At 39.1% G+C, this 22,512-nt stretch overlaps 1 protein-coding gene across 2 annotated transcripts in view; it reads left to right on the top strand.

The window, feature by feature from the left end:
- Dnajc1 (DnaJ heat shock protein family (Hsp40) member C1) overlaps positions 1-22,512 on the top strand; it is a 180,027-nt gene that overhangs the window by 144,408 nt on the left and 13,107 nt on the right. For both annotated transcript variants that reach the window (XM_005354661.3, XM_026782827.1), the window contains one exon: positions 17,111-17,230. In XM_005354661.3, the coding sequence (XP_005354718.1) occupies positions 17,111-17,230 (120 nt within the window). The remainder of the gene's footprint in view (positions 1-17,110; positions 17,231-22,512) is intronic.

The following is a 22,512-nucleotide window of genomic DNA, read 5'->3' as shown; positions in this document are numbered from 1 at the left end:
TAAGTTAGGTGTTGACAGGTATTTGGGGGTGGTGGGACAAGAACTTTCCATTGTTGTTGATGGCAAAGTCAGTTAAAGCTTCTTTGGCAAGTAATTTGACATCTAATTGTAAAGCTGAAACTATTTATGATATTAATCAGAAATTCCCATTTAAATATATTGACTGAAGACCTACATACATAGATAAAGAATTATTTAAAAATATTCATCCCAACAAAAGTAAAATTATCAAACAACCAGGATATTTATCAGTTAAGGAAATAAATGGATAAGCAGTCTACATTAGTTATATAGTACATAATAGATGAAGTACTACACACACAAACATATAGAGACTCTCAGAATTTAATCATATTTGGAAGTAAGGTCTTCCTTATGATGATGTCATATTGAAATAGAATAGTCCCTGTCTTGGTTTTTATAGAAATGGCCCCATACACTAATGTTTTTGAGTGCCTGGTCACCAGGGAATGTCAATATTAGAAAGTGTGACTGTGTTGGAATGGGTGTGGCTTCATTAAACGATGCATATTACTGTGGGTGGGCTTTGAGGTCTCAAATGCTCAAGCTGGAAGGCCCAGTGTGGTTTTCTCATCCTGCTGTCTACCAATCCAGATGTAGAACTCAACTATTTCCCCAGCATCATATCTGCCTGTACACTACTGTGCTTTCTGCCATGATGATAATGGACTAAGCCTCTGTCCTGGTTAGGGTTTTATTGCTGTGATGAGACACCATGACCACAGCAACTATTACAAAGGAAAACTTTTAACTGGAGCTGGTGTACAGTTCAGAGATTTAGTCCATTATCATCATGGCAGGAAGGGTGGTAGCATGCAGGTAGACATGGTGCTGGAGAAGGATCTGAGAGTTCTATATCTGGACCAACAGGTAGCAGGAAGAGAATGCCATACTAGGCATCTGAAACCTCAAAGCCTGCCCCAGTAGCACACTTCCTCCAACAAGGCCACTCCAACTTTAACAAGGCCACACCTTCTAATAATGCTACTCCCTATGGACTAATGAGGGCCATTTTTATTCAAACTACCACAACTTCTGAAACTGTAAGCCAGCCCCAGTTAAATATTTTCCTTTATAAGAGTTGCTATGGTCATGACTCTGCACAGCACAGAAACCTTAAAAAGACAGACCCTAAAATCGGTGATATGCAGTATTTAGAAAGAAAGAATAGGTATATAGAACAACCTCAAGAAAAGAATCCTTAGGGTAACACAGCAGATATTGGAGTGATGTCTGCAGTCCATGGAATACCAAGAATTGCTAGAAATCAGCACGGGGCGGGGAGGAAGGGCGGGAATGGAACTGTCCCATAAACTTCCAAAATAATATCAAGAGGCTTCTACCCTCCTGGTAGTGAGCAAATAAGTTTCTGTGGTTTCAAGGCACTCTGTGGTAAATTTTTTCAGCCATACTGGGAATCAGATGAATAACAGAATTTTACATAGAAGTTAAAATTAACAAATTAAAACTATATGCAGCAATTTGGGTAAAACTTTAAAACATTGCTGTCAAATCGGAAAAGACTTTATGACATGATGCAATTTATGTAGCCCCAAGGGAAACAAGAGGGAAGAAGGAAACTGTCTGCTAATAAGCTAGTAGAATTGAGTGGACAAAGTGATTTTGAACTTCGTTATAAAAGTGAATGATCTGCACTGAAAGTCACCACCCAGCGCACATGAAATGCCTTTCCATTCAGTGTAGAGAGAGCCCGCCCTTTGGGGGCGGGACGGCCTCGGGAAAATCTCTATAAATTGGGGTGCACAAACGCTGGTGACCCCTTCTTCCTGGCTCCTATTTCTGGGCATCGCTGGAACTTCGGTTGCGTGAGTGCTCCTTTATATTAAAGTTGCTTTTAGATTATACCAATTGGCCTGAATTAATTTGATCCGCCTTCACATTCAGTGCACTCTCCAGCAAAGTGGAAGCGTAAAGGTCCAAACAGACAAGGCAGTCTTGAAAAGAACAGAGGCAAGATCCCAGACTTCCTGGCTTCAACCTTACTGCAAAGGTATATGATCAGACTAAGAGGTATTGGCATAAACTTAAGAACCAATGAGTTGAATAAAGATCCTAGATACAGACTTTTGTAGTATGATCAAATAATGTTCTACAAAGATCCCAGAAACATTTGCGGGGGCTAGGGGAATCTATAAATAGTCCTGAGAAAACAAGATACCTACATGCATTAAAAAAAAATAGGAGGTTGGAGTGATGACCTTATACCGTATAGAAAAATTAACACAAAACAGATATCAAAGACAAACATAAGAGCTAAACAAGGAAAATACTGGAAGAAAACAAAGGGAAAGTTTTATGGCACTAGATTGGTCATGATTCCTTGAATATGGCATCAAAAACAAAGTTAAAAACTTAACGTGTCACCAAGCAGTGGTGGCGTATGTCTCTAATCCTAAAGCTTGGGAAGCAGAGCAAGTGGATCTCTGAGTTCAAGGCCCACCTCATCTAAAGAGTTCCAGGACAGTCAGGGCTGTTACACAGAGAAACAGAACAAAACTTAAAAAAAACAAAACAAAAAAAAAAACTTTAAGACCAAGATTGACCGTAGACTTGATTTGACATTTCTCCCATGAAAATAAGCTGATATCCAATAAACACATTTTAAAACTACCTAAGTTCCTCAGAATCGGGGAAATGAAAACCAGTAAGATACCAGCATAAACTCATTCAAATGATTGTAGTAACCGAAAATAGCATGAAAATATGGAGAAAGTGGAATCCTTGCTGTAGTGAAGATGAGAAATGGTTCAGCTGATATATAAAACAACCTGGTAGTTCCTCAGAAAGTTAGCTTGTGACCATATAACCCAGCCATCCCTCTCATAGGAATATGGTTTGAGCTGAAAACAGGCCCAGGCGTGTACACATAAACCCAGTTCACAGCAGCACCAGTTGTTATAATTTTGAAAGTCGTCTGGAAGGAGTCACACCATACAACAGGGCACACATGGGGAGGTTATTGGAAGAGGAAAGAAAAGGGGACAGAGAGGAGGGCAGAGACCAGTTCTTGAGGACAAGAGTGGCAGAAGAGAGAAAGACAGGAGATGGACAAGTTCCATCTTTTATAAGAGAACGTAGCAAATGTGCACAGGAGGTGCACTTAGTGGCTGCAGCTAAGCATGTATCCTGTCAGGACCCTAAAGGCAGGCCAGTCCAGATGCCTGAATACTAGCATTCTCCCTTTCATTTATTATAAAAAGGTGAGGAGTTAGAAAGGGGTAGCAGATGAGGCGGGAATGAGGTCGCCGTGTTCTCGTGACTGCTTTCTGCTGACCTGGGGAATGTAGAGCATCTTTGGGGTCCCTGAGAAAGCTGTCCTGGGTATCTGGCAGTTTCACTTCACTGTCCAGGCTCTATGAAACCATCCAGTACCACTTGGACTTGGCAAAATGCTGTTCAAGGTGGATCCAAGTTGACTCTCTGGAGCTCACAAGAATTCCTAGAGTTTATTAAAAGGTAAGTTTTAGACATATTTAGCATTCCCACTGTTTGTAATCTGTACCAAAATCTACATTACAGAAAAGGTAGTATACTCACATAGTAATATTACCTTGCCAGATTAATAGCTTATCAGAATTCCACTGATTAATGTTAAAACTATGAACTTCTAGAGTCTTAATATAACCATAGCATAGTGAGAGAGAAATGTGGAAAATGTTTCATTCTTTTAAACATCTGAAGTCAGTCTTCCTTGTCACCACTTAAGCTTTCTTTAAATAAACAAACCTTAAAACACCTGATCTTTTCTCATCACCACAGCATCTCCTGGACCCCCTCTTTCTATCCAATTAGCCAAGAAACACAGGTTGATTACTGAGGGAAGTCATTGTAGTGTTAGTACCTTTTAAATAAAGGAATAGTAAAGAGTTATATTAGGATCTGTTCTGTGAGGCTCTTTTCTGAATCTGGGGGTCGTGGATACCTCTAGTGTTTGTTGGTTCTCACCACTTGGACATGTTCTGTAGTCTTGTGCCTCCAGCTCTGTGGCTAACAGTTGGTAGTTCTGTAACAATAGCTGATTAGGAATGGTTAGAGATTTTTGAGTGTATCATTCATAGGGAAATTGATGAAGCAGGGTGTGGTTATTAAAGATAGGAGGAGGAGACAGGTCAGGAAGGAAAGCATCCACTTCCAAATGGGGTTCCCAATCCAGTAGAGTTCACTGAAGTGAACTCTGGGGTAAAGCCACATTCTTCTGGAATTGGGGACAAGGCAGTTGATATCAGTGTCTTCTGAAGCTTAAGGGAACAGGGCCCCAGGCCTGAGGATTGTCTCTATCTCTGACTCCTATGTTGCAGCAGACCTAGACAGGACATTTAGAGAGGGAGAGCAGACAGGTTTGGAGCAATGAAAAAGAAAGAAAATGGAGAATTCTTTCTCAGTTTCCCAACTATCTTCTACAAGGTACTAAGGCCAGATCTGATTTGATTTGAAAGGAGTGGTCAGTGGGTCTCCAAAAGATATCCCAATGGGGGGCTGGAGAGATGGCTTAGAGGTTAAGAGCATTGCCTGCTCTTCCAAAGGTCCTGAGTTCAATTCCCAGCAACCACATGGTGGCTCACAACCATCTGTAATGGGGTCTGGTGCCCTCTTCTGGCCTGCAGGAATACACACAGACAGAATATTGTATACATAATAAATAAATAAATAAATAAATAAATAAATAAATAAACAAACAAACAAACAAACAAACATTTTAAAAAAAAGATATCCCAATGGGAGTGAGGAGGTGTATGACACCAAGGATGGGCAGAATGGGAGAAAGAAGATCAAAGGCTTGAATATGCTAGCATCCCAGGGATCCAAGGAGGATCAGATTGAGTGAGCACAAGCTGTTTAGTACACATCATGCAAGAACAGGGGCCAAGTGCTCTGAGCCCAAGAAAGACACAGTCTCCTGGTACCAGGACTTCAGAAAAAGCTAGAAGCTGAGGAGAGGATTGTGCTCAAGAAAGGAAGCCTCACATCCAGGGGAATGGTCAGAAGTGGGTAGCCCTGCCAGAAACCCAATTGTTGGTTTTGAATGGAAGGCAAAGCCATCAGTGAATGAGAAAGCAGATGTGTTGCAGGTGGAAGAGAGCAAATCTGTTGAGGATAGAGCAGGTGGGTAGGGTCCCAGCATGAAGTAGTTACTTTCAGTGGGTCCTGCCACTAAGTAAACATGCCACAAGCAACAGAGTTAGTGTAAGAGGTGTATTGGATAACTGGCAGAATGTTGCGAAGGTCTTGTAAAAAAAAAAAATTCAGGAAATGCTGGGAAGCAGCCATTTTGATTGATATCCAAGGGGTATTGAGACCAGGTCTGACGACAGTTCCCATAGTCTACAATTCCTAGGATCACAGAAAATCAGAGGGAATAGGATTACATAGGCACAGTCTGTCCTGTGATGCAGAGAATGGGGGCTGAAGGCTACGAGCCCAAGAGAGCCATGGTTGCCTGGTATAAGGACTTGATGAGCCAAAAGGTGAGAAACCATACTCAAGAGACAAGTCCTCACTTGTGGAAAATGGCCAGAGGTGAAGAAGGGCAGCCAACCAATCATGATAGTGTTGGATGGGGGGACCCAGTGATTCGTTAGTTGGAGAAGTGAGGCTTTTGTATGTGGGCCAGGTTCTAGGATCCAGATGTGCCTCAGCTCCTAGAGGGCCTGCTAAATCTCATGTACCAACGTTGTTAATTTAAAATCGCCTGAATACGAGTCATGCCGTAGAACAGGGCTCACATGGGAGGTTTATTGGAAGAATAAAGAGAAGAGGCAGAAAATGGGACAGAGAGGGGAGAAGAGATTGGTCCCTGGGGATAAGAGTGATAAGAGAGAAAGAGAGAGAAAAAGAAAGAGAAAGGAGGTAGGCAAGGCCTGCTTTTTATAAGGGAACATAGAGAATATGCAGATGGGGTGCCTTTAGTGATTGCAGCTGAGGACATATCCTGTCAGGACCCTAAGGTTAGGTTAGTACAGATGCCTGAATACTAACATCAGTGACAATAGAAAAAAAAAAAGAGGAACTACCCTATATGTTCATCAGTAGATTAATGGATAGACAGACTATGGCATGTATCTGTATATAATATATTTATTTGTTCAACCCTGAAAAAAAGGAGTGATACATCCTACACTGTGGATATTTACCTGTTTTATTCCAATCACTTCATGACCAGTCCTCTGCATCTGTAAGATGGTCCTAGGACAAGGGCAACAGATGCCAAGAATAACAACAGTACCACAAGGTCAGATAAAACACATATTTTTGGCAATGCTGTATACCACCATTTACTAACTCCATTTTTAGACATTTCAGTTTCAGTTGTTTTCTCTAATTTCATGGTGTGATTTCTCACTCATTCATTTCTGTTTTCCAATCTCTAGAAAGAGCTGATAAATTTTCATATTCATCCTGTATTAAAATTTCTGACCTACGATATATGCTCTCTACTCACATTTAAATGACACCAATCAATAGGGTGGGTTTTTTTTAGTTTAAGCAATAAAAATTAAGTACTTTGCTTTTTTTTAATTTATTTTATTTTATATGCATTGGTGGTTTTGCCATGGGTGTTGGGCTCCCTGGAACTGGTGTTACAGACAGTTGTGAGCTGCCATGTGGGTGCTGGGAATTGAACCCAGGTCCTCTGGAAGAACAACCAATGCTCTTAACCACTGAGCCATCTCTCCAGCCCCTACTTTACTATTCTTTTATGTTTTAATTTATTTAATTTATGGCCATGGGTGATCTGCGTGCTTGTATGTATGTGCACAGTATACATGCAGTGTCTGCAGAGGTCAGACGAGAATGTTGGATCCTCTGGACTATAGTTACAGATGATTGTGAGATGCCAAGTGGGTTCTGGAAATTAAATCTGGGTCTGGGTGAGAGGTTGGTAGCCCCGCCAGAGACCCAATTGTTGGTTTTGAATGGAAGGACAGCCGGTACCATTAACGATCTCTAGCCTTTTCGCTTGTTTTAATACTTCAGAGGTTTTTTTTTAAAAAAAATATTTATTTATTCATTTATTTATTTATTATGGCATACAATAGTCTGTCTGTATGTCTGCAGGCCAGAAGAGGGCACCCGACCTCATTACAGATGGTTGTGAGCCACCATGTGGTTGCTGGGAATTGAACTCAGGACCTTTGGAAGAGCAGGCAATACTCTTAACCACTGAGCCATCTCTCCAGCCCCCTACTTGAGAGTTTTAATTTAGTATAACAAGCATATCAACAGATAAAAGCAAACCAAAATCCTTCTTCTGATTGTCCCCAAAACACAGCAGGCTTATAGTAATGTTGAATTGCTCAGTGACTAATTTGGAAGAAACAAAGTTGAGAGGATGAATGTCGCTACTAAACACTCTTGTGTGTACCATGGCAGATTGAACTCACTACTTCTCCACGGGAATAGTAGTTTCTATTCAGTAGCAGCAGCAGCGTTAGCTGTTTCCACATGCTACCACAAAGCAGCTCTGAGCTTTATCTGCAATAAAACTGGAAATTATTTTCTAGGGTAAAAATCCTTCATCTTGATGTATAGAATTTGCAAACTTTAGCCAGGCAGTGGTGACACATGCTTTTAATTCCAGCACTCCGGAGGAAGAGGCAGATGGATCTCAGAGTTTGAGGCCAGGTCAGCTTTGTCCACAAAGTAAGTTCCAGAACAGCCAGGACTACACAGAGAAACTCTGTCTCAAAAAAGCAAACAAACAAACAAACAAAAAAGCAAACCTTATCCTTACAATAATATCATGTAAATTCTAACACTACCTTAATTTTATATAAACATTCAAAAGATTGCCACTTTCAACAGTTTGTCTTGGCACAGATTTTCTTTTCAACATTCACAACATTTAGGTCTGTAACCTCAGGAACTGCCAATGAATTATTGAGCCAAAATTGGGGAGCCTAAGGTCCCCTGTGACCTTAAGGTTTTCTTAACTTTTGTAGCTTTCTATTTCTTCCTGCTGGAAAATAGGGCATAGAACTAGAATATTTCTAATTGAAATGAGTCTATTTTAAGCAAATATAATTACTAAAAATGTTAACTTTCATGCTTTAAATAGATTCTAGTGCCCTAAGAATCAAGTGCCATTCTATTGAATATTGAAAACCTTTGAAAAATACTGAGATGCACCCCTGTAAAATAGAAGAGAAAAAAAACAACAGATTTTTAATTTTCCCTATAGCATTTATCAATCATTTGTCCTGATTTTTTTAATCTCTTCAATTTCTTTTGGTTTCAGTTTTTTTCCCAGTAGGATAATACAGAAAATTTTCTGCCTGAAGATAGAATAATTGTTCTCTTGAGATCACATTTAATTTTAAGAGCTATAAATCTATAAATTAAAATGTCCTCTGAGACATGAAAATATTCTCTGGTAGACCTCTGACTGCACAGCCAAGAGCTCTGAACTCCCCATCACTGATATTGGGTGTGGGTGTAGTTGTTGTCATTCCCACCATTCCCACTTAAGAAGAGTTGCCCACATTTAGTGTGTCTCCAACTTTTTCCTACCTAGTAACAGTCTATTTTTGTATGAATTCTTTTCTATCCCCCAAAGTTCTACCTTTACAATGTGTTGCCATTGAGGATGTGTGTATAAGAATCCAAGGTGGTTGCAGTCTATACTCAGAAATAGTTTATGAAGGGGCTGTCAAAATATACTGCAGTAATATCAATAAAACCTTAAAATGTTATGGAGTTAACTTAGCAGTGTAGTAATAGGAACGGCGGGGCTGCGTCCCCAGCACCCCAGCCGCCTCACTAGCTTATGCCCCAAAATAACAGCACACAATTGTATTCATTTAAACACTGCTTGGCCCATTAGCTCTAGCCCTTACTGGCTAATTCTGATATCCCGATCAACCCATTTCTAATAAACTGTGTAGCACCCGTCTTACCGGGAAAGATTCAGCATGTCTGACCTGGCGGCTTGCTTCATTGCGTGTTTCCCCCCAGGAGAGGGGAGCATGGCCTCTGCCCCAGAGGGCAGAGCTGTCTAGTCTGAGCTCACTTCCTCTTCCTCCCAGCATTCTGTTCTGTTTACTCCACCCACCTATGTTCTAACCAATAAAATGGGCCAAGGCAGTTTCTTTATTAGCCAGTGACCTTCCTCCATCATAGCAGGATTAATTTAGGTGGCCTGGGGAGTTAGGAAGGCTTCTCAGAGAAAGCAGTTCTGGAGGGGAGGCAGTACCTGGGTAGGTAACTTAGAACTGTGCATTCTAGATAGAAAGAAGCTATCCCAAAGGATCAGAACTGTGAGATGGCTTAAGTATTAGCACGAGTAGTTTTAGCTAGCTGACGGTATCTGAGGCAGAGGTCAAGGTGAGATAAAGCTAGAGAGGTAGGCCAGATCCAGAAACGTAGTCTTTAAATGCCCCATGGAGGAACTTAGGTTTTTTTTTTTCCCTTAGGAAATGGGAAATATTGGTGGATTTTTAGTAGTGGGAAAATTTGTGATCAAATTTGTAGATCTTGAGCAAGTTCTATGACCACAGTGCCTCTTCACAGTGGATAATCACATTTCCAAAGTTCTCTTGAGGACTGAATAGCAGGATGCATAGGAAACGCATAGAACTCTGCATAGTGACTATCAGCTAATAGGCCTGCAGAGCTGTGTGGCTTCTCATCCACCCCATCAGAGCCTATCTCTCTGCCTCACTAGACCTCAAGTTAAAGTTTACTGTGATTATAATGTGCATATTCTTGCTTTTTTATCTCTTAGTAGTGTTAAACATTTTTCTGTAGTTACGGCTTTTTGTTGTTTTGTTTTGTTTTGTTTTCAAGACAGGGTTTCTCTGTTTAACAGTCCTGGTCATTCTAGAACTCGCTTTGTAGACTAGTCTGGCCTCCAACTCACAGAGGTCTGTCTGCCTCTTGCCTCCCAAATGCTGGGATTAAAGGTGTACACAACCACCGCCCAGCTGTTGGCTATTTATATACCATCTTTGGAGAAATTTTTGTTAAGATTCTTTGCCCATTTTTTTAAAACTTCATACATAAACATTGTATCTACATCTCTACCACCCTACCTTCTCCCCAATTTATGTCTTTTAATATTTTTACATATGTGTGTGTGTGTGCACGCTACATGTGTATATATAATCTGAGTCTACTTACTGTTGCTTATACATTATACATGTATACATTCTTGGCTAACAACCAGATATTGAACATCCTGTGTACTAACCCATTCCTGGAGGAGGTTGATTTACATCTCTCAGAAATGCACAGCTTCTCATCTAAGTATGGCGTTTCCCCTGCCCATGTTAGCATGTCAGCTAGTAGTGTCATCGTTCAGGTCTTATTTGGGCAATAATAGTGTTGTATTTGTTTCTTTTGGTTTGGTTTGGTTTGAGTGTTTTGTTTTTTGTTTGTTTGTTTGTTTAACAGGATTTTTCTGTGTAACTGTCCTGGATCTAGCTCTGTAGACCAGACTCACAGAGATCCACCTGCCTCTGCCTCCTAAGTACTGAGATTAAAGGCACACACCCCACCATCAGCTCGTTGTATTCTTAATATTTATCATTATAACAACAAATAGAGATCTCACCCCTCATCAATTGGTAGAGACTATTAGAGAGACCAACAACTGGTCAAAATGCAAAGAAGGGACTGTATGGTGCCCAATCCCAACTGATACATCTGCAGTGCAACCCTATAACCAAGGCTCAGGGAAAATTGCAGAAGAGGGGCCAGAAGGATTGGAATTGCCCAGGATGCATCTTGCTAGATAGTGTCCTCTAGGCATGGCAGGGAAATATACCTTTGCCCCTTTTGAAAGTTTTTTAGTAGTAAGAATTTTTTTTGGGAGGGAGGGGCTGGAGAGACGGCTCAGTGGTTAAAAGCATTTATTCTTACAGAGGACCTGGGTTCGATTCCCAACACCCACATGGTGGTTTGCAACCATCTGTAACTCCATTTCCAGGGTATCCAGTGCCCCCTTCTGAACTTCATGGGCATATATCATGCACATGGTGTATATAGATCTGTGCAGACTAAATATTCTCACATAAAATATATAAATCTAATTAAAGTTTTGGTTTAATTTCGTGTGTGGATTTGGGGCATGTATGTGTGGAGGTCAAAGGGGAGCTTTGTGGAGTCCAATCACTGCTTGGCCCATTAGCTCTAGCTTCTTATTGGCTAACTCTTACATATTAATTTAACCCATATCTATTCATCTGTGTATTGCCACGTGGCAGTGGCTTACCACCTAAAGTTCCCAGCATCTATCTCCAGTGGCTCCATGGCTTCTCTCTGACTCTGCCCTTCTTCCTAACAGCATACAGCCTAGCTTTCCCTGCCTAGTTCTGTCCTTCCCTGCCATAGGCTCAAAGTAGTTCTTTATTCATTAACCAATGAAAGCAACACATAGAAAAAAGGATCTCCAACATTAACTGAAACTGTTGTTTTCTTTTTTTTTTTAATATATTTATTTATTACATATACAGTGTTCTGCTTGCATGTATACTTGCAGGCCAGAAGAGGGCACCAGATCTCATTAGAGTATGGTTGTGAGCCACCATGTGGTTGCTGGGAATTGAACTCAGGACCTCTGGAACAGCAGGCAGTGCTCTTAACCTCTGAGCCATCTCTCCAGCCCCTGTTGTTTTCTAATAAAGAAAATTAGTATCTCTCATTCCCACAATTATAAACTTATACTTCCTTTTAGCCATCCCTGAATTTGTATCTAGCCTCCTCCTTTTCTTCAAGAGGTACAAGAAGATAGGCTGTTCTGCAGGAAACCATGGAGTTGGCCTGGCCTAGCTTCCTTGAGTGGCATTTCTCATAGGTTTCTCAGGTTAGAGCCCATGGCTTCTGGGGCACTGTACCCTCCGGTTCCTGAGAGATTGAGGCACTCCCTCAGACAGTGAAGTCTCGGGCCTCTTAGTGTTCCTCTATATGTTCCCTTGGTGGTCAAGGAAACATGAAGTTTGACAGGACAATTGGTCTTGGACATTAATCTTATGTACCCTGTATAGCTTTCAAACTTCATTGTGTCCTGGCAACTACAACTGTATTGATCCTGACAATTGCCATTATATTCTGTTGTTGATAAAGGTACAAAAAGTCTGATTGCTCTCAATAAAATTACCATAGCTTAAGTTTTGTGACTTCTCCAACTGGCCTGGTTTCATTCATCATGGCTATATCAGATGACCTTGCCCCAGCAAGTAAGCACAGACACAATGTTTTATACAAATTACAGACCCCACTTACAGCTGTATTGGCAAGAAGTATATTCATCCATATGGCCATTATCTAGGACTTTGTGACTCCTGCAAGAAATTTGAAGTGATTGAAGCAGGACTACATTGATTCTCTCTTACACCCTTTGGTATGATCTCACCCAAAAAGTATATTAACCAGACTGGTCTGTGGTTGCCATCAGGAAAAGATGAAGGTCATGGCAATTAAGGATGAATCCTAATTTTCTAAGTAAGTATCTATTACCATCTTCCCTTGGTTATGTAGAAAGTAACTAAAAGGAAAAGATTTCTTTCTTGGGTAAAGATGAGGAAAACATGAGAGAGGGATTCAGAATTTTTGTTTGTTTTGGGGGAGTGTTGGTGTAGGAGGTCCTTCTTGTTTATGTATTACTTTCGTGGGTTAATCAATAAAGAAACTGCTTGGCCTGATAGGGCAGAATTTAGGTAGGCAGAGAAGACAGAACTGAATTCTGGGAGGAAGAAAGCAGAGTCAGAGAGCCACCATGGAGCTGCCAGGTCATACATGCGGAATCTTTCCCAGTAAGCCACAACCTCGTGGTAATATACAGATTAACAGAAATGGATTAAATTAAGATGTAAGAATTAGCCAATAAGAAGTTAGAGCTAGCCGGGCGATGGTGGTGCACGCCTTTAATCCCAGCACTCGGGAGGCAGAGGCAGGTGGATCTCTGTGAGTTCGAGACCAGCCTGGTCTACAGAGCTAGTTCCAGGACAGGCTCCAAAGCCACAGAGAAACCCTGTCTCGAAAAAGCAAAAAAAAAAAAAAAAAAAGAAGTTAGAGCTAATGGGCCAGGCAGTGTTTAAATGAATGCAGTTTATGTGTGATTATTATTATGTGTAAGCTAGCCAGGCAGCTGGGAGAAAGGACCCACCCTCCTCATGCAACAGAGCGTTGTTTTACTTTTGCTGTTATATGGCTCTGGTTGTCCTGGAACTTACTATGTAAATTAGGTTGGCCTCAAACACACAGAATTCCAATTGCTTAGATTTAACTTTTGGAGTTGATGTTTGAGGAAGCCTCTTCAGTGTTCAGCAATCCCAGATGTCAGTAGACAGTAGGGAACATGGAGATTGCATCCAATATTTTTGACTCCTGGCTCATTGTTCAGTGGTTTTACCATTGAAAGGTGTACTGTTGGCTGACTGCAAACCATCTGAGAGGCTAAAACCATGACAAGATTACTTTCAAGAGCTACAGGAGTGTGGTGCAGCTTAGTTGACCTGATGAGAATGACAACTATAGTCACAGGACACCATCATAGCTCTAAGAGAAAATCTAAACTCCACAATAAATCAAATCTGCCAAAAGTGAGCAGGGAAATGTCCCAGGCAGAATATTCTCCTTCATTACAAGGTAACTATGTCAATTTTTGGCAATAGCCACACAGAAATTAGTCTTGTTGATGGATTTATCGCAGTAGTGGAGGGTATATTGCTTTGTCCAACTCATGGAAACAGAGGTTGCAATGGGCTCCATAAGCAGCTTCATTATGAGCCCTTGCAGATGGTCAGAGGTAGCCACCCACAAGCCAGGAAGAAGGGCCTCAAGAATTTATCTTCCTAAGAGTGAAAGTAAATCTGAGATGTTTTAGCTTTAATTTTGTTGCTCTTAACATACCATTGGTTTACACAGAAGATTGTTAAAGTCACTTTAAAATTGGAAAATAAATTATATAACTGAAAACCAAATGCATACTAAAACTGTACAAAATATAGAGTTAGAGGAATACTATCTACACTATAGCCCTGTAACTGATATTTTAATCAAGAGACAGAATATTAAAATATTTTCTTAAGTAAGATTTGTTGAATTAAACTAAAAGTGGTTCAATACAAACATTTAACTATGAAGTAGGAAAGGACCTTTTCCTCTTCAGATGTGGAACGCAGCAAGTAATGCATATTTTTCTTTCAATGTAGTCGTAATTTTTTAGCCAAATAAATTGCATAATACTTTACATTTCGTGTTTTATGATCTAAAACTGGAAGGGGAAACTGCATGTAGGTTCCATAAAATAACAACAAGCTTTCCCTTGCCACCTCAGAGTCCTGTAACCAGGAATATTAAAGATTTTCAGAGGCACCAAGTCTTTGAACATAGCAGGTTTTATAACAGAAATCCATCCCAAAGGAGTATTATTTTGATAATACAATTTAAATTTCCCTATTCATTCTTATGCATATATATTTGGGGGTCATTACATAAAATATTGAATAATTTGAAAACTTACTTTTTATTTTGTATTCAGTATGGAAATTTATTCCTAGAGTGGGGCTTTTCTGATGCAAAATTGGAATGCTTGTGTAGTCACAACAGCTGTCCCCTCACCATGTGGTATCTTCCATTACTTTACTGCAGCCATGAATTTTTGGCCCGGTGTTTCAGTAATATTGGACACACATGGTTTTAAGTGGCAAAGCAGTATGCTTATGCATTCATTTGACTTTCACAGCTACAGTTGGCTCTGTATTAGAACAGGGAGAATACATTCACACCACGGCCACCCTCATGACTGCTGCAGTAGCTGGATCACAGTGGGCTCTGTCCCTTCTAAAGACACCACTAACTATTGCTGAGGAATTACACATTCGCCAAAGTGCCTTGCAGCTGTGGGAGAGGGGATAATGAGCAGCTCAGAGGCCACACTCAGATTTCAGCCCACGAGTTATTATTATTACCCATCTTTTAACAATAATCGTAAAAATCATGGCCATGAAATAACTAAAACTAAAAGGAAGTTTGCTGAGGCAGTCAGTGATTTTTTTTTCAGATTCTCAGTACAGGTATTTGATTTAAATAAACTGTTGCCTTCCCAGGGAAACAGTAGTGCTAGACTTATTAACAAGAAATGAAAGTCTGATTGGTTTTTAATGTCAACCATTGATATAGGTAAGTTTTCAGAAAACCAGTCCATTAAAAATAGAAGTTTTGCACAGATTTCTGTTAAAACTAATGTAGACATCAGGTGATTTGCTGTGCTCTGAAGAACACTTCACTAGTTTGATTCTGGTCTGAGTCTGTTTCAGTGAGGATCTTAATGTTCTTCATGACTTGATTTTGCACTTCCAGCTTATACTTAAATTCTCCTCAAGCTTTTGCATTTTGTATACTTATTAAAGCTTTGGATTTTAATGATGAGCATAGTATTTTCTTTGAAAATCTAATTTGTTCCTCTAAATGATACCTAAATAACTCATTTTTCCTTAAATAAGGCAAAAAGAAAGGAAAACCCTGCCATGTAATTTTTAGCTTAAGTGATACAGGGAGTTAAATTTCTGATCTTCATTAAATATCAAAGAAATTCTAGCCAGACCCAGTGTAGACTACCTTTTTATCTTAGTGAGTTTATGCATGTATTGTAGGGGCTGCATTGATGAATATGTTCGAGGCTCTCAGCCCTTAGTGGATACAAAATAGAATGATTGATAAAATCCTCCCCACTATTGGCTATTATTTACTGACTCTTAAGTGGCAGGTTGTATTTATGCCAATTTATCTGCTTCAGGGAACATTCTTGATAGCAGAACAAAGTGAATAAAAGTAGTTTGCTTTGCAAATGAATGCAAATAGGAAAGGCTTTCGGAAAGCCCTTTAACAGGGGCAGTGCACTTTGATTATGAGTGAAGCTGCCATTTGGACATGGTGAAAAGAGCATGCTTGAACCATTGATTGGGGAAGACAGTAAAAAGTCAGGAAGGGCCCCGTTAGGCTTGCAGTGAGGCAGGCGGATGTCAGTGTGGTTAGAGCACAGTGGGAGAATGACAGGGAGGATTAGTGTCAGGGAGCGGCTTTGCTGGAGCTGTGGAGATAGTCCCTGGGGTCACTCACCTCTAACTGTTGTTCTGTGCTGATGTTCTGTAATGCAAACCGCCTGATGTATGCCTGTTCATTATCGGAAATGGTGGTTAGGAAAGGTATTTGTTTCTAAGATTTTTCTCCCACTACCCCCGCCCCACTTCTCTTTCTTTTTAATTAAAGGAAAATGAGGTAGGCTTCCTTCATCTCCCATTGTTTAATGCTAGAATGGCTACTGCCTAGAATATAGTTGTCATATTGATGGGTTTTTTTCTTATCCAACAGTGATTTATGTTTCTTTACTCAATTTTAGGTTTTGACCATTGGTTGTCATTAGTAGTGAAACTCAGGAATATGTTGCTGCTAGAATTTTTGTACAGTTTCATAATCTTTGTAATCTTTCACTGTTCCAACTATTAAAAACTTTACATGGACTGGACGGTTCACATCTTGGTGTAAGAGTTTCTTGGTGTAAGGTTTTACTTGTTCTCAAGTTTTACAGAATGCTAGCATTTGGCAAATTCAACAGTTCTAAAATTGAATGCTGCTATTGTTACATAGAATGAGCGAGAAATATATCCTTGCACGGTTCTGATTCTCAATGCTCAGTCTATTCAGATTTTCATGTATATATCTAAGAGCTGTTTTGTTTTCTTTTATAGTATTTTTTACTTCAAAATTTTGCTAGCCATATTATGTGAGTTGTATGAGCAGTACTCCATTTTTGTGGCAAGAGTTTCTTAAAGGCTTTGATAATGGTTTTTTACTTTAATGTAAAATTGGTCTTTTTTAAAGTATCTCTAAAACTTGGTTTTGCATTATGTAGTACTTCCATTTTCTTATATGCATATAAAAATCTTGCAAAGACTGCTGGGACTCCATTTTGCCAATAAAGATGCTGCCTCAGACTTTGACTAAACTTAAATACATGTTTAGTACTATTGGTCATTGTAGAAAGGGTTCTGCCAATAATTGTTTCACAGGCTTGTTAATGTTTTAGTAAGCATTTTTCCAATTATTTTTTTCCTTTAATGTCTTACAGGCACCTGAATGGACAGAAGAGGACCTAAACCAGCTGACAAGAAGTATGGTTAAGTTCCCAGGAGGGACCCCAGGTCGATGGGAAAAGATTGCCCATGAATTGGGTCGATCTGTGACAGATGTGAGTTCACTGAGATTTGCATTGTATGGGGAGTGACAAACCAGAACAACCCAACTATGCAGAAGACAGACTTAGATGGGTCCTGGGTTATCTGTGGAGAAAGGACCTGGGAGTGAACCATTAATGAAATAAGCAAGAAGCAGATGTGCGTCCATCCCCTGCTCCGCAGCATAACAGCTGTGTGAAGAATTGTAGTATTCAGAAACTTAAACTACTGAAACCTAATCATAGGAAACAGCGTTAAGTTCTGTGTTTATATTGACCCTTTAATCATGGCAAAAACAGTTTTCAAACTGATCAGAATTAGAGAGGTGATATTTCAATCTTAACACTGATATACAGATTGTTCGTGTATTTAGACAGGTGGTTTGGGTTAATGAACTAAGCATTAGTCTTCATGCAGATGGAATGTTTCTGACCATTCATTTTGGCGTATATGTGTGAATGACCATACCCAACACCTAGAAGACAAAGTACTGACCGGGGACCTTTTGACATAGCAAGTTAGATGTTTTCATTCGGGAATCCACAATAGGGCACCTAACATGTGCCAGGTCTTCAAACATCTAATTAGAAGTGAGAAAGGAACTCTCCTGTCTCAGTTATCAAACTGATATTTGTGTAAAGCATGGTAATACCCTTTACTAAATTTCTTTTAAATACATCCTATAAGATTAAAAGTTCTTCTAGAGTTGCTAAAAGCAAAGATTTAAATTTCCTCTTTAATTATCTTAGCATGCCTTTAGGTCTTCTTTACAATGAGCACACATTTTAATGAGCACAGTAGTAAAACACAACTACCAAAACAATGAGATTTGTTATAATTGCTATAACTTATTATCTAGAGTAAACTTTTTATTTTTTTATTTAGAAACAAACATAACAAACATATATATTTAAAAAGTACTGTCAATTTTTTTTGTATTCCTCTTTTCCTTTTGGTTAGCATTTGCACTGAGTTTACATTACATATATATTTTTAAGTGTGATCAAGGGACAAAAGCTACTATCTAGTAACATATCATTTCTATGATTAGCTCTTGGAGAACCATAGGAATTCCTTTTCTTCTAAGAGCTCTGCTGGAATATAGATTTCATCTTCTCGTTTTAAGGTATTTTGTAAGGAGTGTTATATCTAACCACATTAAAAACATTCCAAGGTTACTGATATTTTAAACATTATATTTTTTATTTTTAAACATTCTAAAAATACTATTTTAAAGAGCCCCAAACTATAATTTGATTGTATAAAGGAAAACAGTATGCTAATTAGTATCTTCTTAAGAGGCAAAGAATGACAGCACAGGCCTTTAATCCAGTCCTCTTGAGACAGGGGCAGGTGGATCCCTGTGAGTTCCAGGACAGCCAGAACTGTTAACACAGAGAAACCCTGTCTCAAAAAACAAAAACAAGCAAGCAAACAAATAAATGTAGTAAAGAATGAAGACTGAAAAATGCTGGAGTTTTCCAGTGTGTCACCAGCAGAGCCTCGCAGAATTAATTCTATTCTTAGTTTATAGGAGTAGCATTTTTTTTTAACTTTTGCAAATTTATATTGTATGTTTTACTGATTTCTTGGAGAGGCTGATTTTATGTCTGCAATACTTTTTAGTATGAAGTAGTTAACTGTGACTTTTTGAGTATGTGTTTGTACATGCTGCATGATGTATTCTGTTTTCACAAAATCAAAAGTACCTTAAATAGTTAATAGAACTAAACTTCCATGGCCTCCCACATGCCATTGTAACTTTTCTCCTGTGTCACTATTTAATTTACTACACAGCTTCACTGTGCATTTCAGTAAGCAGAGAGAGACAGGAACATCCTCTTTTTTTAAAAAATGTAGGTATAAAAATTAATTATGAATTATTAAAGTCTGCTCTTTAGCATATGCTTGTCCCCAGCCAGCTTGATTAACTCAAATTAACTTGTTTTTGTTAATCTATGTTCTGTCACGTGACTTGGTTACCTTTGCTCTGTACTGTGTATGTGACTTCTTCAGAGTCTCCAGGCATCCCTCACATAATCCACGCACCTAGATTTCTTTTCTTTCTCTCTCTCCCTAGAAATCCTACCTATCTCTTCTGCATAGCCACTGAAGCTCTTTATTAAGTCAATCATAACAACACCTCTTCTACAGAGTGTAAACAAATATTCCACAACATTTTCTTCTTTTTGTCTAAATAAAAAGGAAAGGGTGTAACTGTAACACAGGAAAAACTATACAATAAGAACAATAATCAGGTAAGAATTACATTTACAATTTTCAGTTCATTTGTATTTGTCAGCTTTGGAAAAAGTACTGTATTATCTATCCTATCTTAGTGAGTCCAAACTTTTATACCGAAAATACTTTTTGTTATAACTTGTATTTTCATCCTAAAAATATCTTTTTAGATAAACAACTTACACTTTTACATTTCTCAACCTTATAAACTGTACATCTCTTATGTGAGTAAACTGGACGTACAGGGCAAACAACATTCAAAACTATAGAATGGTAGCGATAGCTGGCTGCCTGGACTGAGGTTCCTCTACAATGTTGGGGCATCCATCTTTGGCCTACAGGCCTAGAATATCTGACTGATTTCTGTGAAGCGGGAATTTTGAAGGACTGTCCTATCTTATCTTAGCAAAGTTTGGCAGTCACCTTTTGTGTATCCTTTATTCTATCCTTTCCCTATACCCCTTTTCCCTTTCAGAAAGAGATCCTTGAATCCCAACTCCCTTGCTTAGTTTCCTCCCTCATCATGACCAGCAACAATTTGCAACCAACCACCCTAAATGATGACAAAAACCACCAACCCCATCTCTTAGGAATGTGGGTGTCATATTTTCTAAGCTGCTTCCTATTGTCTGAAGGCAATGACATTTTTAGGGTACCCTGAGAAAACTGGGGAAAACAAGTCCTGGGAGAGCTGACTGCATCGTTTGTTGTCAGTCTCTGTGTGATCGGAAAGTATAGCGGTCATCTGAAGACCTGGCTGGAGCAGTGAGGCTGGGCCATCTTAGCAGCTTTGAAATTCTAGATGTAGAGTCTTGGGGAAACTGCAACAGATCTAAGCGGCTAGATTACTTACTCTATTTGTTTTGTCTTTATTAACATCCTATTCTTTTGTTCTGAAAAAAATAACCAAATTTTAAAGGTAACATACATATCTGCATTAACACAAGTATGGAATAGGGGTGTGTACAAGGCAGCCAAAGATGATTTGGTCAGCTAGAAGCTAGCTCTACCCTCTGATTCAAGGTAAACTTTTTGGCACAGCAGAGTGGCAATGTGAGCAATTCTGCAACATGAAGACAGCTAACTTTTTTTAAAAATAATTTGTGTTTATTCTTTGACAATTTCATACACAAATAATTTGTGTTGGTCATGTTGTAGTATTGGTTTTTTTAGTTTACTTATTATTTTATCTGTATGGGTATTTTGCCCATATATGTCTGTGCACCAGATTCATGGATGCCTGGTGCCCAAGGAATCTAGAAGAGGACAACAGATCCCTTGGGACTGGAGATGGAAAAAGATGTGAGTTGCCATATCGGTGGTGGAAATTAAACCCAAGTCCTCTGAAGAGCAGCAGTGTTCTTAACTGCTGCACTGTCTCTCTAGATCCCCAGCAAACTTGTTTCAGTGATGCCCAAGAATGACTTGTGAGCCAGACTAAAGTAGCTGAAGTGGTTTCAGCTGGTACAATTCCTTTAGTAGACTGTTAAGTGAAAGTTAATCACACTTTAAAAAGGTCACTTATACTTCTTTTTGGCTTGCAATGTTCATTAGATTTGTTGTGTATTTGATTGTGGAAGAGAAACCGTTTCCTCTTACCCTATCCACTGACCTAATCTGGCCGCCAGCCCCAGGTCTGCGCACCTGCTGTTTGACCTGGCTCCCTTCTAAGTGTAGCTTCAGGCTTGCTGCTTTCCTTCCAGTAACAATTGACCTTTTACAGGGAAAGGTGAGAGTGTCGCTGTGCTGGGGTCTATATGGCTCTTGATTTAGATTGTTAGATTCTAGTAAACGTCCTATTTTTATTCCTCAGTTTAAAAAAGAATCAGTATATTACTTGTCATAATTAAAGTATTAAATTATGCTGTGGATAAGTACAAGCAGTATTTTAGTTTAAAAAATTTTTACATATTTTTTAACTCGGGTAAACTGTAAGGCCAATTTATTGGGGCTTAAATATTTTAAATGTTAATTACGTGCTTTTGGCATATAATCTTAGTAACCACAAAGGACGCTCAAATTGTAAAAACAACAAAGGAAACAAAAACTGTCTGGCATGTAAAACCACCTTTAATGTGATTATTAACTGCAGGCTTCTAAGTTGAGGTCAGGGAGCTTCAGATTTCTTGCTCCTGAAGTAATATTCTCTTGCCTGAAAGGCTGTAAGCCGACCCTGTTGTTCTGCCAGTCACTAATCTCTCACATTCTGTTTATGATAATAGACCAAATAGAATTTACTGCTTGTTTAGAAAAGGTCCAGGTAGGCAGCAAAACAAAAGCCAGGTGGCTAGATTTAGCTTTTGTAATTAATGCAAAGAGTAATATAAGACCTGTGTAAGGCCCACCACTGAAGAGAGGAGTTCAGACAGTAAGACCCCAGCATCTTGTCACACAACTAGAACTAGCACAGAGAACTGGCACAGAAGACACCTAGTGGGAGAATTTAAACAGTGTTATGCTGGTGGCTTTTTCAAAGTCAAGAAGCCTATGGTTATCAGTAAATTAAAAATATAGTTTTACGTTATTTTACCAACATATTGGTATTATTTTTAGCATCAGCATAGCCCCTGAAGTTGTAAAAATGATGACGGTTCACACCTTTTGATTTCTTCGCTGTGCTGCTAGCCTCCTGCCTTCTCTGTTCTCTGTGTCAAGCTTGTCTTCTCCTCTGTCCTGCCCTTTGCCACCACCCAACCTTCAAACCCACTTCACCTTAGAATGCCTGAGCATCCTTCTTGCTTGATGAGTCACTAGCTCATTTGATCTATAACTTGCAGTGATTGCATATTAATATATAAAATATTAATGTTATTGGATATCATTCACACTTATGTTATCTCATTTGACTAATAACTTTCAGTAATGATATATTAATAAGTAAATATTAATGTTACTAGATAGCATTCACACTTAAGTTAAAAGTTTTTTCTTTTTTCTTTGTTTCTTGGGATTTGTGGTTTTTTGTATGTGTGTTTGTTTGTTTTTTTTTATTTTTTTTTTTACAATGTAATCAATGCTGGCTTGTAATTTATTATTTTTTTTTACAATTCTTTTT

This window comes from Microtus ochrogaster, chromosome 16 (genome assembly GCF_000317375.1).
Source record: "Microtus ochrogaster isolate Prairie Vole_2 chromosome 16, MicOch1.0, whole genome shotgun sequence".
In the NCBI taxonomy this organism is placed as follows: Eukaryota; Metazoa; Chordata; class Mammalia; order Rodentia; family Cricetidae; genus Microtus; species Microtus ochrogaster.
The sequence above is the reverse complement of the archived record's forward strand: the minus strand, read 5'-3'. Positions and strand labels throughout refer to the sequence as shown.